The sequence below is a fragment of the Pollachius pollachius genome (assembly GCF_949987615.1).
Source record: "Pollachius pollachius genome assembly, chromosome: 19".
Classification (NCBI taxonomy): Eukaryota; Metazoa; Chordata; class Actinopteri; order Gadiformes; family Gadidae; genus Pollachius; species Pollachius pollachius.
The window spans coordinates 4063189-4080213 of record NC_136952.1 but is presented as its reverse complement, the minus strand read 5'-3'; the positions used below and the strand labels follow the sequence as shown (position 1 = coordinate 4080213).

Sequence of the window (17025 nt, the reverse complement as noted above, 5' to 3'; positions counted from 1 at the left end):
GTGAAGGTGGGAACTCAGGGTGGGGATTGCAGAGTATGCAAAAAACATAACCCTGGAGTTGGCTTGAACAAAGCACCCTGTTGTATTCCCTCACTGACGAGGGTAAAGAAAACAAGCCCATAAAAAGGCAAGACGCTCAAACAGTATTTTAAGTTCACCTTCAAGAGGTTCCGAAGGGCACTACCAACGTTTTTTTCATTCTATTCAATTTAATCATTAGTGTTAGTTTCTTTCTAACCACGTGAACTAAGCTACGAACCTTCTACCAGGGTAAAGGCCTTGTTCCACAAGCGGCCATCTTCGTTCTAAAACGCTAGCAAGACGGAGGAACTGAATGCAGAATCCATGAGGGGACTACCGCCTCATTAGAACCAACAGGAACCACCCTGTCTTACGTCTCCCCCCCCCCCCCCCCAACCCCACCACCAGGTGTGCCAGAAGTCGGGGGAGATCTCCCTGCTGAAGCAGCAGCTCAAGGACGTGCAGGGCGAGCTGGCTCAGCGCGTGGGCGAGATCGTGTCGCTGCGCGGGCAGCTCCGCGACGCGCGCGGCGAGCTCACCAACAGCCAGGCGCTGCTGCAGGAGGCCCACGCCAACGGCCGCACGCGCACCCTGGAGCTGGAGGTGTGCGAGAACGAGCTGCAGCGGCGCAAGAGCGAGGTGGAGCTGCTCCGCGACAAGGCGGCGCGCCTGGAGGAGGAGCTGGCCCGACTGAGGGAGGCGCTGGCCGGCCAGGGCCAGGGCCATGGCCAGGGCCAGGGCCAGGGCCAGGGCCAGGGCCCGAAACACCACAACCAGAACCAGAACCACAACCAGAACCAGGGGGCGCGGCGCTGCCAGGTGTTCCAGGAGGCGGAGGAGCACCTGCTGGCGTACGAGAGCGACGACGCCCAGGCCCAGAGGCAGGCCGGGGGCGGGGAGGCCCTGCAGGGCATGAGGCTGCAGATGGACAGGATGCGGGCGGAGCTGTCGCGGGAGAGGCAGCGGGCCGAGGAGCAGGTGGGGGGCTTCCAGGAGGAGCGGCGTGTCTGGCAGGAGGAGAAGGACAAGGTGATCCACTACCAGAAGCAGCTGCAGCACAACTACGTGGAGATGTACCGGCGCAACCAGGAGCTGGAGCGGGCGCTGAGGGAGCTCAGCCAGGAGCTGGACAGCCGCGAGGAGGAGGACGAGGGCAGCGGCAATGAGATCCACTTCGACGAGGTCGCCGCCACCGAGATATGACTCCCGACCCCCTGGCCCGCGACATCTCCACCTCCTCTGGATTTGCACTTTTGTCTGTCGAAATATATATATATGTATATATCTCGGTTCTCCTGCTTTGGAGTTGACGGTAGACACGAGGGCGACATAAGCGCAGCTGCCGTTTACAGTTGGATCGTTTGTTGTCCTGTATTCTAATTATCCGTGAGAAAAAGCCAAATCCTTAACATCGTTTTCTGTCTTTCTGGCATCATGGCATCATAGTCGTGGTTTCTAAATCGAGTGTTCGTCGAGAGTAGTCCAAACCTGCCACAGATTGATGGAGACTCCCCGGGCAACGTCACCCACAGCGCTCTAAATACCGGCCTAGTGATTCGGTCAAGCTGTGTGCTGGAGCCCCGACGCGCTCGGGAACCCGTTCCCCTGCGCGCACGGTTCCAACGATCATTATCCATCTGCGCTGCCACTGACTCACTCCATCCAGGCAGCCCACGTAGTTTAATAAGTGACACACACAAACACTTCATAAGTGGAGGCCTTGAGGAGGTCTGGACGGGGGTGAGCTGTGTAGGTTTTGACGTCAAAGCGCTTTTGTTGGGGTCTGATATTTTCAGAGAAGTTTTGCGGCAGTATGTCGATTTGAAATGCATTTTGGTTGCAAATAGATATGGTTTGGATAGATAAGGGTATATACAAAAAATAAACAAAGGTGGATATAGTTACGTTCTTGTATTGGGAAAAAACACTGACAATCTGGCTCAATTCTGTTGCTGGCATCAGGACAGATACTTTATGTTGTGGAGACAGCAGTGGAGAAGGCGATGTAATATCAGGCCAGGTACGCTAAAGAACTTAACTTCCCAATGAAGATGTCCTTGAGGAATCTTTTTCAGTTGTTTTGATAGATTTGCGGTCTGGTTATTGCGTGGCCAAGTTCATGCAGTTGTGGTGCGGTCTGTGCGGACTGCGTTTGGAACAGTGTGGGTGAAGACAATCTGAGGAATTCTTGTGTGAGTGTTTGGAGTCAATTGGCCTTCAGCAATAAATACATCATTCTTGGATTACATGGACGCTCCTCACATGGGATTGGTGTAATCTTTCCCCCTCTTGCATTCCATGGTTTTCTGTTGCTGGCTTTACAGAAAATGTACACGATTACTATGGGCTCAATGGGAAAGTGTTGTTTTTCTAGTTGTTTTTTTTTAACTAATCGTGCAGCATGAAGTTCTGTGTTTGGGTTTCTGCATTGAGTTCTATATTTTATGTTACTCCATTTTGAAAAAGCTTTTGGTAAATCTGTTGAGGTTTGGTACCCAGCACTGAATGATTGGCATTCTACAGATAAGCAAATCTTCTTGGCTGTCTTTCTGTTTTTAATCAGGCATGGCTGACCATTAGGTAGGACTGATACTGGTTTCCCATCAAGCCTTGGAATATCGGAATCCACCTTGTGTGTTATAACTTCCTGTTAAACCACAAACATACTTTTTTGCAGGACATTACTGGAACACACACACACACACACACACACACACACACACACACACACACACACACACACACACACACACACACACACACACACACACACACACACACACAAAACACACACACACACACACACACATTCCTGTATCGACGAAGAGTAATGTTCATAGATCTCTGTAGATATCCCTATCACAACAAAGTCCTTGATGGTGATGTAACCCAGTTATCTTATAGAGATGTTGTAAATCTCAATGCATAGCCACTGTGATTAGACCAAAGCAATGTTCCGTGCCCTGTTGTTCGCTCCGCCAGTAAGTAACACATGTGACCGCTTCTGTGCTGGTTCCTTAGACTTTTATAATCCACAGTATTTGTATGAAGACATTAAATGTATATTTTCATGCTGTACATTTCTGGATAACCAAGTTACTATGTTTTGAATAAAATTAATGAATGAAACTCCCCAGGCAGGTCGTTATTTTACTTTTAGTTTTGTCAGTGCTAAGACTTTTTTCTTTTAGTAAAAAAAAAAAGAAATCGGTCTTGTTAAAGCAGATAGTGTCAAGCACAGACATTATAAATAATGCAGGTTCCCAGTGATAACGGCTCTTATTCATACATTGTCTCTAAATTATCACGTTTATATTTTTCAGTTTAGGCATCAATAACAATGACTTGATTTCTCTATTGATATTAACCATCCAGCAGCCCTAAAACATTTTTCCTCCAAGATCCCGTTTTTCGGACCATCTTTTAAAGGAATCGCCGGCCAAAACACCATGGATTACTTCAGTCATTTCTTGCTTTGCATAACTATGTGGGACATGCCGTCATCATTCCAACGATAAGGCACAAGACCGCCCTCTTCAGGTGAGACAAGGTATTGAAAAACATTCCGCATCTGCGTTTCTTTGCGCTGTTGTTCAGCACATGGTCAAAAGACTGCATATGTACAGCACTTTACTGACTTGCGGCCAATCAAAGCAATGCACAAACAGTGCCTCACATTCACCCATTCATGTGGGAGCAGTTAGGGTGAGGTGTCCTGCTCTGGGACACGACAGAGACGTGTGTCCGTCTCCAACCCTAGCCTCAATATTGCGTGTCAGTAAAGACATGGCTGACCCCAGACTGCGCAGTCTCTTCTCTATTGGCGGTGGACCGGCCTGTCCCAGGGGACCGGAGGGTCCATGGGTCATGGAGAGTCACTCTCCGTTCACGGGGCTCTTGGGGACCTTGACGATGAACAGCATGGGGTCCTTGTCCTTGTTGCTGAAGGCTCTGCGGATGATGTCCACGGCGTGCTGGTGGGTGACCCCCTGCAGGGTGACCCCGTCCACCGACACCAGCTCGAACCCAGCCTGGAGGGGAGGGAAGGGGGAGAGAGGGGAGGGTGGGGGAGAGAGAGAGACAGGGAGAGAGGGTTTGGAACAGGACTTAAGTAGACGGGAAACAAACTGATAAGCGGGGCTATGCACAAAACTAATTATGTGTGAATGTGGAAAAAACAAACAAATTTGGATTATTTTTTGTCCAAAACTGTTTCTTCCAAAAAGGATTTTCTTTGGATTTGCCCAAAAAAATATTTTGATTAACTTGTTCTTAATACATTTGAACGGCTTGAAGCCCAGATGATAAACGCAAATAGACATGAAGAGACTACCCTCCGGAGTTTGAATGTACCTTCAGGACCTCACAGGTGGACGCCGCTCCTCCAGGGAAGATCTTCTCTATCTTCACCACCGGCTGGATCTTAGACTCCATCCCACCTGATATACTGATGCCTGGAGACACAAGGCTCCTGTTTACTGGGACTGTTTGACTGGGATTGAGCGCTCCTCAAAATTGATACAAACCAACTTTCTAAGCCCCAAAATGAGGAGGCGTAATCATTTTACATCACATTTAACACTTATCAGTTGTCTATTGCGTGCAAAAACGCAATTTAGATCTTTTGCATGTTACTCTCCGCTGATGGAAAAAGTTTACCCAGTGACTGCTTGGTCTTTGATATGCTGACCGTCTGCAGTTCATACTCCTGACCAGCAGCGGTGCCGTTGAGGCCGTTCTGAGGAACTGCGTCAGGGGCGAGCGTCTCTGTCTCGCCTCCCTCTGGCCTCCTGGACCCCGAGGAGAACACCTGAGACAGCAGCGGCCTCCTGTTTGGAGCTCCCCCGCTGGGCAGCGTGAACACAGTGTCTCCAGCCCTCTCTCCTCCTCCTCCTCCTCCACTTTTACTCTTGGAGTGTCCGTTCTTCAGCGCCGACCTTCCCCGCTCCGTCACGGCGGCCTGAGCCTCTCGGCCCGGCGTGGTCGGGCGCGGCGTCGCCTCGTCGTCGAAGTGCACGGAGCGGATGGTGCCGATCCCCGAGCGGAGGGGCGGGACTCGGGACTCGGCGCCGTGGGCCAGCAGCCAGTTGGGCAGCGGGGGGCGGGGCGAAGAATAAGAGGAGGAGGAGGCGGCGGCGGCGGCGGCGGCGGTGTGAGACGGGTCGTGTCTGGGCTTGAGGGCGTAGCTGTCCAGGGGGATGTCCAGGAGAGGGGAGAAGGCCCCGGAGGTGTGGGGCCGCTCCCTGCTGCGTCGCCGCGAGGTCCCGGACCCCCGGAGCCGCCCCAGCCCCTCCTGCAGGTGGCTCTCCCGCTCCACCTCCCGGGAGCTGCAGAGCTCGAAGCCGCCCTGGGAGTCTGGAGAGAGGGAAGCGTCGGTCAGGTTACCAACAAAGAGAAACAGAGACAGCGAATACAAACCAAAGAGAGCGGAACACAAGCACAGACAGCGGAACACAAACACAGACAGCAAATACCAACACGGACAGCAGATAGGAACACAGACAGCGGAATACAAACGCATGCATACAAACATGGTAACGGCGCGCTAACACTTTGAACACAATCAAATAAAAAAGATTGAATTCTGGGCGTTGTAGGAAGGCGGTAATACGGTATTATTCAAGTCACTAATAAAAGGGCACACTTGTTATGTAAAGATCATAGAAGACAAGCTAACATGTGTACAACTTCTGGGGCTTTGGGGAGGGCCCAGTGTGGGTGAGGAGCAGGAGGAGGAGAAGGCTGCCTGCTTACCAGGGATGGGGGTGATGAGGTGTCTCTTGGGGGCCCGTCCTGTCGCTGGGGAGCGCAGCGGCGTGGGTTTGACTGTGACAAAGACAGGGCGCATGTGTTGTTACGTTCACAAGTTATAAGGCGCTCGGGACTAGACTTGTTCGTCCGAAAGAGACGAAATGCCCAATCACATCGCAGGACTCGAGCAGAGGCATGACAATACAACAATCTTAGATAACAGAACTGTCTCGACGTGGCTGGTGAACCACGCGGTGATGATCACACGCACTTGAGCGGTACTTGAGGATGTCGTACGCCTCCACCTCAAACGGCGTCACCATGTCGTTGAAGGGCTCCAGGTCTACAGGAGCCAACAGCATTCTGGGAAACAAGCGACACAAAACAATGAATGAGCTGTTCAGTACGGCCTAGGCTGCTGGATGAGGCCGTACAAATGAAATGCGATTCTTTGATGCCGAAAAAGTGAAGCGAGGGAGCAGTGTATAAAATAAGAAGATGACCCTATGTCACTACCATTTACTTACTGTATGCTGATGAGACTGCACTTACAAGTGAAGTTTTGATTGCATAGTGCAGATTTCGATTGCTTGCTCATAATGCAGGAATGATATCCCTGGATGGATGGACAAGATTCACTAATGTACTGAATACTCTTTTTATCCAACACCCGATGGGATCCTACAAGCCAATCAAATCACAGACTGTATGCTCGGGAGCCTACTCTACTTAAAGTCACAAGAATAGGCAAAAGTATAGTCTATGTAAAGTATCCATGGTATAGCACCACGTTCCTTCTATGACTGTTGGGCCAACCGATTTGCTCTTCCAATGTCCAATCCTCGAGAAAGAAGACACAAATGTACCTCTATTTTGATAACCGTAGTTTCTTTCCCACAAAGGTCTCCTCACCTGATCTCCCTCAGCAGCAGCAGCTTCTCCGGCCGGTCCAGAACCTCCACCAGGTGCAGCACAAAGTTCTCCACCGACCGCTCCACCGTGACGTACTGAACAGACACCGCACAACGTTAGCCAGCTGCTGAGCCCAAAGGGTCAGAGGTCAGCGAGTGTAAAAGTCTGTGTAAAAGTAAACAAAAGCTTCTACAAATGTAATATTCTAAGTGTTATAATTTCTGACTCACAGGCTCCTGCGAATGAATAACAGACCGTTGTTTTGGACGTTATTTTCAACCGTCAAATCGGATAGACCAATTTCTTATTAGCGGAAGCAATTTAATAATTTCTCGGGTTCCACGGTGCTGACCTTGCGGCAGGCACTCATCACCGAGGCCACCTCGTCTTCGGTCAGCAGCCTGCGGGACATGTCCTCCACGGCCCCCAGCATGGCCGGGTCGGGCTTCCCGCCGGGCCCTCGGCCCCCGGGGGCCCCGTCTGGACACAGCAGCACATAAAGACAAGTGAGACAAGAGAGTGTGCACAGACAAGCCTCTGCACACGATGCCTCAGCTCTCTGACACATATCTCTAAGTGTCTTTGGATACAAGCATCTACTTTGTTACTAAATAGTGAATAATGGATAGCGATCCATTTTCAGCATGAATCTGTGCCATGCCTCGAGACCACTTAGGGCTCCCACATACCAGAAACAACGGTGTGCCACATATCAAAGCATATCAATCAAACAGGGGTGAATGTTGTGTTCAAGCTCATGCAGCTGGAGTTGCACTTACACCCGAAAACTTGGGTTGTAAAATCTACACCTGAAATCTACAACCCGATTTTGGGTTGTAACTTGTAAAGTACAGCTCCAGCTGCCCAAAATCTGCTTGTTTCCCCCCCCAATATAGGCTTGTTAACCTGGGCTGATGTTAGGAAATCGGCCTGTTTGAAACCGGCTTGTTCGCATAGGCTGTCGTTACGTAATCGGCTTGTTTGAAATCGGGAAAGTGCCGTTCAAGTCCACTTTGAACGGCACTTTCAACAAGTCGGTTTTCCCCGAGCCGATTTCGAGTTGGAACCGGTAACCCGGGCCGACCTTTGGAGGGGGACTTGGAGCGCCCCCTGGAGGTGTCCTTCTTGCGGCCGCCCCTGAACAGCAGGTTGATCAAGGTCTTGGAGCGCTGCAGAGTGCTGCTCTTCTCCTCCGAGCCCTGGCTCTTCTGCTTCTTCTTGTCCTGCTTCTGGTTGATCTCTGCCGGACGGGGACAGACGGTGATGGCGTGCCGCTTCGTCACACGGCGACAGAGACAAACCACTGGGCTTCACGATTGGATTAAAGGGGTGCTTCATCCGTCAGCCTGGGGCTGAATTAAGTATTCAGCTAATCTAATCTGTTGACTCTAATGCCCCCAAAGGAAAGATGAGAAAGATTTGCTAAAATGAATTAGCAAACCCTGTTTTCCCAAGCGTAAGAGGGGAAGGACATGCAAAACTAAATCTGTACGGAGCCCCGGAGGCGACATGAATGTTAATAATTAAGTTGCCATTGTTTGCGGATTGTATAAAAATCGCACACACATCTTTGTAAATCACGCTATCATGTTTTAGGTCAATTTCAAATTCGGCTTTTCACATGTGCCTCAACCTACGGGTCCATACCACATACAAAACATACAAAAACAAGTGTGTAACAGGTGAGTGGGGGGCTGGGGGGGGGGGCTATGCAGAGTCCAGGTGAACTCTGAACCAGTGAGTCGTGAGTCTTTTACGGTAGCTGGCGGGGGCCTCACCTGCCACGGTGACCTGGCTCTGGGACCGGCTGATGGGGCGGGTGGGCCGGCTCAGGGCCATGAGCACCGCCGTCTTCGTGGACTCCCTCTTGCCCCGCGCGCCCTCCCTGTCGTCCGGGCCCCCGATCAGGGTGTCCTCGAGGAGGGTGGTGGCCCCCAGGCTGCGGCTGGTGTCCGGGTGGTCCGTCTGGATGGCCATCTCCGTGCGCCCGGACTCATACCTGGCGGGGGGGACGTCTCGTTATAGCCGTCACTTAAAGGGGGGATGTCACGCCGCCAGGTGTGAGTGCGATGAGCCGTTGCATGCCGCTATTAGTGACATGATGGTGATTAAGTGACATCACAAGTGGGGGTGGCAACCGAGACGTATGATGGACGGATGAGCAACACTTGCTACGGTCCACTGGGTAGGCTGGCAGACTGATCTATCCGGCGTACATCTAGGTGGACAGGCCCACACACTCACACCTGGTGGCACCATGTCACCCCTTCAAAGGTAGAAAAAGTGCCCTCTTTGGCTAAACTGATCCATCAATTGCATAACCTGCAATTGACGGATCATCCATTGAATAACCTGTTGATTTTAATGTCGGCTTACATATTTATATTAGCAATTATAAGATAACACATTTTAACACTATAAATGAAACCAGAAGCCACTTTAAAATTCTTTGCATGTTTGTGTTTCAATTCAAGCTCAGAGTAGACTGGGTAGCCCCAACACATTTCTTTCTAGTTTCGATGCGTTTTTGCGGGAGCCAATCACCAGGCTGGCTTTTCCCCCCCTGGCGCGCTGTTGGCTGGTTTAACACAATGACGACAGGGAAGCGACGGCAAGCAGCCAATCGCGTAAAGAGTCAGTTGAACTAGGCCCGTTGAGGTTGATCACGGCCCTTGTGCTGGAGAAAATGACAGCAGCTTCCCCAGACCAACGTGCAACCTACGATTGAGCTTGGCCTGGCAATAGCCCGGCCAAGCTCAAAGCTCATCTTGCGTGGATGTTGAACTCGGTTCAGAATAAGATAAGTGTAGTGCGTTGGTATTTCACCTTTGCGTGCCATGTTTACGGCAGAGAAAACCTAAATCCTTCCCCTATCAGAACGGATCCCGAAGACCCTTCCACGGGGGCCCTTCCCCGCGTCAGCCTACCCCAGTGGGTCGGTGTGTGAGCGCTCTGACCTCTGGTCCTCGGTGGAGATGCAGACGTCCACCATGTCCATGAAGGGCAGGCTGGGGGGGAACATGACCTGGGACAGGCCGCTCAGGGAGCTGACCGGGGTGCCTGAGGACAGGGACGAGGCGGAGGAGGTGGACCCGGAGCCCTGGGACGAGGACTGGGCCGTCCCGTTGGACACTGTGGGGGGGACCGGGGAAACGGTGAGCACACGCATATCATTAGCATAATTAATATCGTACTGTGAAAGGGGAGCGTCAAATATCAGACTTTTACACAAAAACGGACAACAATTTTGAACACGCATATGAATCAAAACGATTTACATTAGAAAATATCGGATTCACCTTTAATATCGCAACATCCTCAACATCATAATATCATTGATAGCTGTGTATGACGTCAAAGGCCGAATACATTTCCTAAACAATTCACCATTTAGCTATGATCATTGCTTTGAGGGCTAGCCTTTATTTTGGTAGCTCCGTCTATAAACGTCTCTGGGCTCTCTCCAGCAGTGTGAGGGGGTTCTAGAAAGAGTGCATGAATTAATGATCCGTCATGACCGGACGTTGGCGTGTTGGTACCGGCTGCGGTAAAGCCAGGTGCTGGGTTAAGAGGTGTAAGGTGCAAGGACACTGGACCCAATGGATGGGGTCACCTTTTAATGACCTCATCTGATAGGGTAAATAAACCCCATCCGTATTCAATACACTTTACTGACACACTATAATATAGTCTGTAAGTATTGGATGGGGATGTGTCCCCTTTTAATTTCCTCATCTGATGGGGTGAATGAACCTCATCCATAATCAAATACACTTTACTGACACACTATAATATAGTCTGTAAGTATTGGATGGGGATGTGTCCCCTTTTAATTTCCTCATCTGATAGGGTGAATGAACCTCATCCATAATCAATACACTTTACTGACACACTATAATATAGTCTGTAAGTATTGGACGGGGATCGTCACCTTTTAATGACCTTGTCTGATAGGGTGAATGAACCCCATCCATAATCAATACACTATACTAATAGACTATTATTCAGTCAGTAAGTATTGTGATATGCCATTACACTTAGGGGAAAGAAGGATAGGAGTAACTATAACTTTAAATATGCAACTGAATTTGACCTTTCATGCAAACGTTCTCCCCCTCAAAACTGAGAAACTGTACTCAACCTACGTTTACTGTCATGTAAGAAAACACAGACATGAGTCCTCTCTGATCCACTGAAGAGCGAGAGTGCCTCTGTGCTTCCATCTTCCCTGTTTACATGAAGACATCACACCCACCGCATAAGTAATGCATACCCCCCATCGGAGAGACTACGGCTGCCTCAAGAGGATCCATAGAGGTGACCTTTGTACTCAAAATAAAGGCTGCAAAGCAGCTTAAGTAACTACTTAACCATCTCATACAGTAAACGGATCAAAGGCAGCCTGAGACAGCGACCTAAAATACAACGTGCAGCGGCGGAACTTAAAAACACATGTGCATGGCGTGCACATGTACAATGCAGGAATTTCCTTTGGGATTAATAAAGACCTATCTCCTCTTATTTAATCTCATCTCATCTTATGTTCACCATCGCCGTGGACAACGTGTGCGTGTCAGGATGAGGCTCTCTAGATAATGAAAGTCTCGGACGGGAGACGGGGGGGAGGGGGGGGGGGCAGGTACGTACGCTTGTTCAGCCACCGGTACTCTGCCACCATCTCCTTATAGGCCGGGTAGCGTCCCGTCTCCTGGAGGGGGGAGACACAAGACACAGACATGCAGAAAGGATACAGCAGCACAGGCCTTGAAACCTATATGAGATCACTATATTTGATAAAGTGCAACTCTAGGAGGCAGAGAGAGCGAGAGAGACAGAGGGAGAGAGAGAGAGAGAGAGAGAGAGAGAGAGAGAGTGAGCGAGAGAGTGAGCGAGAGAGCGAGCGAGAGCGAGAGAGTGAATGAGCGGGAGAGGGAGAATGGAGGGGGGGGAACCATGCTCTTATCATAGAGAACCGGAGAACTCTGCTCTTTGACTTTTAACCTTCGCTCTCCAAGGGACCGCGGCAAGGTTCTCTCTAGCACTGCGACACACACCACCCTTTGACCCCCGCTGAGTTACGGTCTTCACCGCAGGGCAGGCAAGGGACAAAGAGAGAGGGGGGAGGGGGGGGGGAGAAGCGAAGGATCGAAGAACAACAAACTAAGACGAACGACACGGCGCTACGCTTTGATCAGCACCTGATCCCGAGCACCCGGTGAATAATGCACGCCGCTCTGGCCATTTTTACGCAGCGCGAAACCCAAGACCCGACAAGTAAAGTGAGCGAGGAATATTACGACTGCATGCCAGCTGTCTGCCCTGGTCACATGACCGGGCGGAGCACCAGAGCGCCCGGACGCCTGTTGCTTATTGGTTTTGGGAGTGTGCGTGTGCGTGTGCGTGTGTGTGTGTGTGTGTGTGTGTAATTGTTGTAAGATTACCAGAGAGGAACCTGTTAAAAAATCATAAAGCATGCTTTCTCATAAAGGAAAGCGATGCCAAACACAAAGGGGCGATATGCAACGTGATCTCCCACATGTCGTGAACACACACACACACACACACACACACACACACACACACACACACACACACACACACACACACACACACACACACACACACACACACACACACACACACGTGGCTGACACACATGCGGCTATCCAACGCCTGGCGGCCACAGGCTTAATCTTGACTGCCGACAAAACACCTTGCAGTGATGAGCATGCCGAGGTCTCGGGCATCGAAATACATTTATTCATACAAACATCTCGCATCTGCCTGCCCATACAACGGTTCAACTCAATCAATATCTGCCCCTTAGATCAGTGTCCCAGTAGTAGATGGCAGGGGGCTATGAAATGTGGTTGACTTTCTGTCCGTATATCAAAAAAGATCATTATATTATACAGTATTATATATTATTTTATCACTTTTTAGACGCTTCTAGATGGATAGACGCTTCTATCAAAAGCTACTTACTGTATAGGTCTGTCGGTACAGTAAGCATGTTCATACAAGTGCCAAGCGCTTACAATCGCTAGGTTAACCCACTCCCCGTCTACAAGATACATAGCTAGGACTAGGATAAGACGCTAACTATCTTTAAGTGCCAGGACGAACAACATACAATGAGTGCGTACATTATCCTCATCACACGGTGAATACCTAAATAGCCAAGAAGTCAGCAGGATTTTACACAAACAAATCTCTCACTTGCCCCACAAAAAATAACCACTCGTGAAGTGGAATAGTGTGTATCTTCTCTCTATCTCGTGTATAAAGACCACCATCTAGGCTTCAAAATGGCGGCGCCCCCGGTCTCCCAGCTCACCTTGATGGTGAGCATGACGTGGGTGTGGCTCTTCAACACCTCCACCGCGCTGCTGTGGCTGATGTCGTCGAAGCTGATGCCGTTGGCCGCCAGGATCTGGTCGCCCATCTTGATGCCGTTCTGCTCGCCCAGACCCCCAGGGTCTAGTCTTGACACAGAAACACATCCACACGCACACACACACACACACACACACATAAACACGCATGCACGCACACACACAGATGCACACACGGATGCACACATGCATGCACGCGCACACACACACACACACACACACACACACACACACACACACACACACACACACACAGGGAGACATGCAACACGTTGGTTTAGTGTTGGCATCCAACATGTTTTCAAACTAAATATGTTAACCATAAATTAGGGGCAGGAAAACAACAAAAAAGGATACTTCAGTAGCTTATTCTCTTCAATATTAAAATTGATTCCACACACTGTAGGTCTATCCTGCATCTATAGAAAGGAAGTAAAGCTGAGTTGTCTACAGCTGTCTACATTTGCTTACTATAGTCTACGTTAAGTTACTTCCACGGGTTTAGTATTGTACACATGCAGAGAGATGTGTTCCTATCCCCTCCTAATCCCCGGCAGCCTCCCTCCCCAGGTGAACCCCCAGGTACTCCAGTCCACAGGTGGACCCCCAGGTGAGTCCCCAGGTGAACCCCCAGGTGAGTCCCCAGGTGAACCCCCAGGTGAGTCCCCAGGTGAACCCCCAGGTACTCCAGTCCACAGGTGGACCCCCAGCCCGCGGCGGTCGCCCTACTTGGACACGTAGATGCCCAGGCCGAACTCCTTGCCCCCGCGGATGTTGAAGCCCAGGCAGTAGTCGTCCGAGGTGGTGGAGAGGTGCACCATCCTCTGCAGACCGGCGCTGCTCGCGCTGGCCTCCGACGGCGTGCGCCCGCTCTCCTCCGTCACCATGCGCTTGTGGATCAGGTCCACCCTGCGAGACCCCCGAGAGACCCCCGGCACGCGTCAGCTGTCCGTACTACACAGCCACACCGCCTCAGTGCTGAATAACCAGACTGGGATTATGGGTAATGGTGAATAGACTGCGTTTATCAGTGCTTTTTTCTAACCAGAGGCCTCTTTTATGATATTGCCTACTGTTGTCCCATTCATACACACATTCACACACCGACGGCGGTGTCAACGATGCGAGGCGACAGCCAGCTCGTCGGGAGCAGTCAGGGTGAGGTGTCTTGCTCAGGGACACCTCGACACACTACACACGATCGAACTCGCAACCTTCCGGTTACTGCCAGTCAACCCACTCTACCTCCTGAGCCAAAATAGGTTTTCCGGTCGGTTTTTGCTTGATATGCGTGCGTGTGAGACCACTACGTAAACCAAACTGGGTTCTGTTCTGAACTGGAAAGCGCTGTATACCAGCGAAACACCCCAGAGACAGTTACATCCAGCGATGCCCTCCGACTTGTATCAAGTGGCCTAACATGTAGCTCACAGTGACAGAAACGATTACAATCAGGGCATTTAGCAGACGCATTTATCCAAAGCACCAGCTTTGGATAAATGTCAGGGTTAAGCGTCTCGCTCAGGGACGCATCAACACTCAGCTAGGAGGAGCCGGGGATCGATGCAGCAACCTTTCGGTTACAAGGCAACTCATCTACCTCCTGAGCTAAGCCGACCCCCATTCCAGACTCCATCCATCCATCCGTTGTGTCTGGCCCTCCCCCCCCCCCTCTCACCAGGTGGTCTTCTCCTTGGAGTAGCGGATGCCGGGGACCTTGCCCACCCTGCGGACCACCATCCTCAGCCGGTTGTTCCCGGTCAGCACCTTCACGGCGCTGCTCATGGTGATGCTCTCCAGGCTCACCCCGTTCACCTCCACCAGCTTGTCCCCCACGCGCAGGTCTGCCTGCTCTGTGCACGCACACACACACGCACACACACGCAGGCACGCACGCGCGCACGCGCACACACACACACGCACACACGCACGCACACACACACACACACACACGCACGCACACACGCAGGCATGCACGCACACACACACGCAGGTGCGCACGCACATGCACGCACACACACACGCAGGCACGCACGCACACACACGCAGGCACGCACACACACACACACGCAGGCGCGCACGCACACGCACGCACACACACGCACACACGCAGGCGCGCATGCACACACACACACACACACACGCACACACGCATGCACACACACACACGCAGGCACGCGCGCACACACACACATGCACACGCACACACGCAGGCACGCACGCACACACACACACACACACACGCACACGCGCAGGCACGCACGCACACGCACACACACGCACGCACACGCGCAGGCACGCATGCACACGCACACACACACACTCACACAAACGAGAGTGAGGAAGTGAAAGATACAGAATACATTATATTGATTTGAATATTTGTTTCGTTTTGGCAATATAAAGTTATTTCTTTCTTTCATGCCGATAATGACATTTCAATGATAAATAGATACATTTTTGTTATTTGCACAGAAGAAATCAAGCAATAAGGTAGTCTTTATGGCTAGCAGTAAAAAACAAAATTGATTTGAAAATTCTTTCTCTTCTTTTTTATGGTGTTTTTTATGGTTAGAGGCCAACATGAGGCAGGTCCTCCCACATTGAGCACGGTCGAATCAGAACGGCACGGCTTTTTGCATGCCCTGATATTCTCATACAGTGCATGGGTGGACACTAGACACCATAGCCTCGGCCAATCAGGGCGCAGCGACTCACCGGCCGTGCTGTGGTCCTCCACCTTGCTGACGAAGACGCTCAGGCCGTGCTCCGAGCCGCCGCGCACGCTGAAGCCCAGACGCCCGTCCACACTCTTATCCACCGTGATCGTATGCATGTCCTCGCTGTCATCTCCCCCTGAACACACACACGCAAACACACACACACACATGCAAGCCCGCGCACGCAGACGCATGCACATACGCACACACACAAACAAACACGCACACGCATGCACGCACACACATGCACACACACACACACACACACACACACACACGCGCACACACGCAGATTATTCAATAGAAGCCATTGAATTGGGCCATGGGACATTATTTCAAAGTAGTGCCGGGGTTAGTGAACACACTATACAGTACACTATTTAGGGACCAAGTGAGTCGAGGCAAGATGGACACTAATTATGCACCGGGAATCTATCGGTGTCACACGGCTAGTCTAGTGGCTGCATGAACACTTCTTTAACTCTTCGTTATCGGTATCAAGTAGTGCACTTTATAGAGAACGGGATTTAGACTCTCAAAGTTCGGAAAAACTGTAAAAAAAAAACGGAGCGACTGGAACACAGCGCCCTCGGTATCCCTCCCCTCCCGTGCTAACCCGGAAGCTAAGCTAGCCCCTGCTACGTGACTCAGGTCTCCCCCCCCGTCTCCCCCTCACCGTCCACGGGGGAGTTGATGAGGATGACCCTGCCCATGGGGGAGGAGGATCGGATTCCGCGGCGCCTCTGCTCCTTCTTCCGCAGGAGGTGGCGCGTGGCGGTGCCGCGGGGCCCCTGGGGGCCCGAGGGGGCTTCCCTGCGTGACGGCCCCGACGGGTGAGCCATGGCGGCCGCCGGGCTCCCCTTTCACACGCACGCCCCGTCGGGGTCTCAAGGCCGAGGGGAGGAGCGGTCTGGGGGGGGAGCAGGTGGTTAAGGTGGTGGTGGTGGAGGTGGTGGAGGTGATGGTGGTGGTGGTGGTGGAGGTGGTGGAGGTGATGGTGGTGGTGGAGGTGGAGGTTGTGGTTATGGTGGTGGTGGTGGTGGTGGTGGTGGAGGTTGTGGTTATGGTGGTGGTGGTGATGGTGGTGGTGGAGGTAGAGGTGGAGATGGTGGTGGTGGAGGAGGTGATGGTTATGGTGGTGGTTAAGGTGGTGGTGGTGGTGGTGGTAGAGGTGGAGGTGGTGGTGGTGGAGGAGGTGGTGGTGGTGGTGGTTATGGTGGTGGTTA

General features: G+C 51.5%; 2 protein-coding genes across 3 annotated transcripts in view; one reads left to right on the top strand and one right to left on the bottom strand.

Annotated features, from left to right (window-relative positions):
• The window catches only part of LOC307090161 (leucine zipper putative tumor suppressor 2 homolog), a 29393-nt gene extending 26276 nt beyond the window's left edge, over positions 1 to 3117 (top strand). For both annotated transcript variants that reach the window (XM_079756731.1, XM_079756730.1), the window contains exon 7: positions 430 to 3117. In XM_079756731.1, coding sequence (XP_079612857.1) covers positions 430 to 1224 — 795 coding nt within the window. In that variant the 3' untranslated portion in view covers positions 1225 to 3117. The remainder of the gene's footprint in view (positions 1 to 429) is intronic.
• A 779-nt stretch (positions 3118 to 3896) lies between these two features.
• Positions 3897 to 16641, bottom strand: LOC307090208 (PDZ domain-containing protein 7-like; the record flags this gene model as incomplete). Its single annotated transcript, XM_079756782.1, has 16 exons — positions 3897 to 4052; positions 4375 to 4475; positions 4681 to 5376; positions 5776 to 5847; positions 6044 to 6135; positions 6685 to 6779; positions 7037 to 7164; positions 7769 to 7924; positions 8463 to 8683; positions 9642 to 9816; positions 11332 to 11392; positions 13022 to 13169; positions 13809 to 13988; positions 14758 to 14932; positions 15798 to 15935; positions 16476 to 16641. 16 exons carry the CDS (start codon positions 16639 to 16641, stop codon positions 3897 to 3899), a joined length of 2760 nt encoding a protein of 919 aa, XP_079612908.1.
• Between the last annotated feature and the right edge of the window lie 384 nt (positions 16642 to 17025).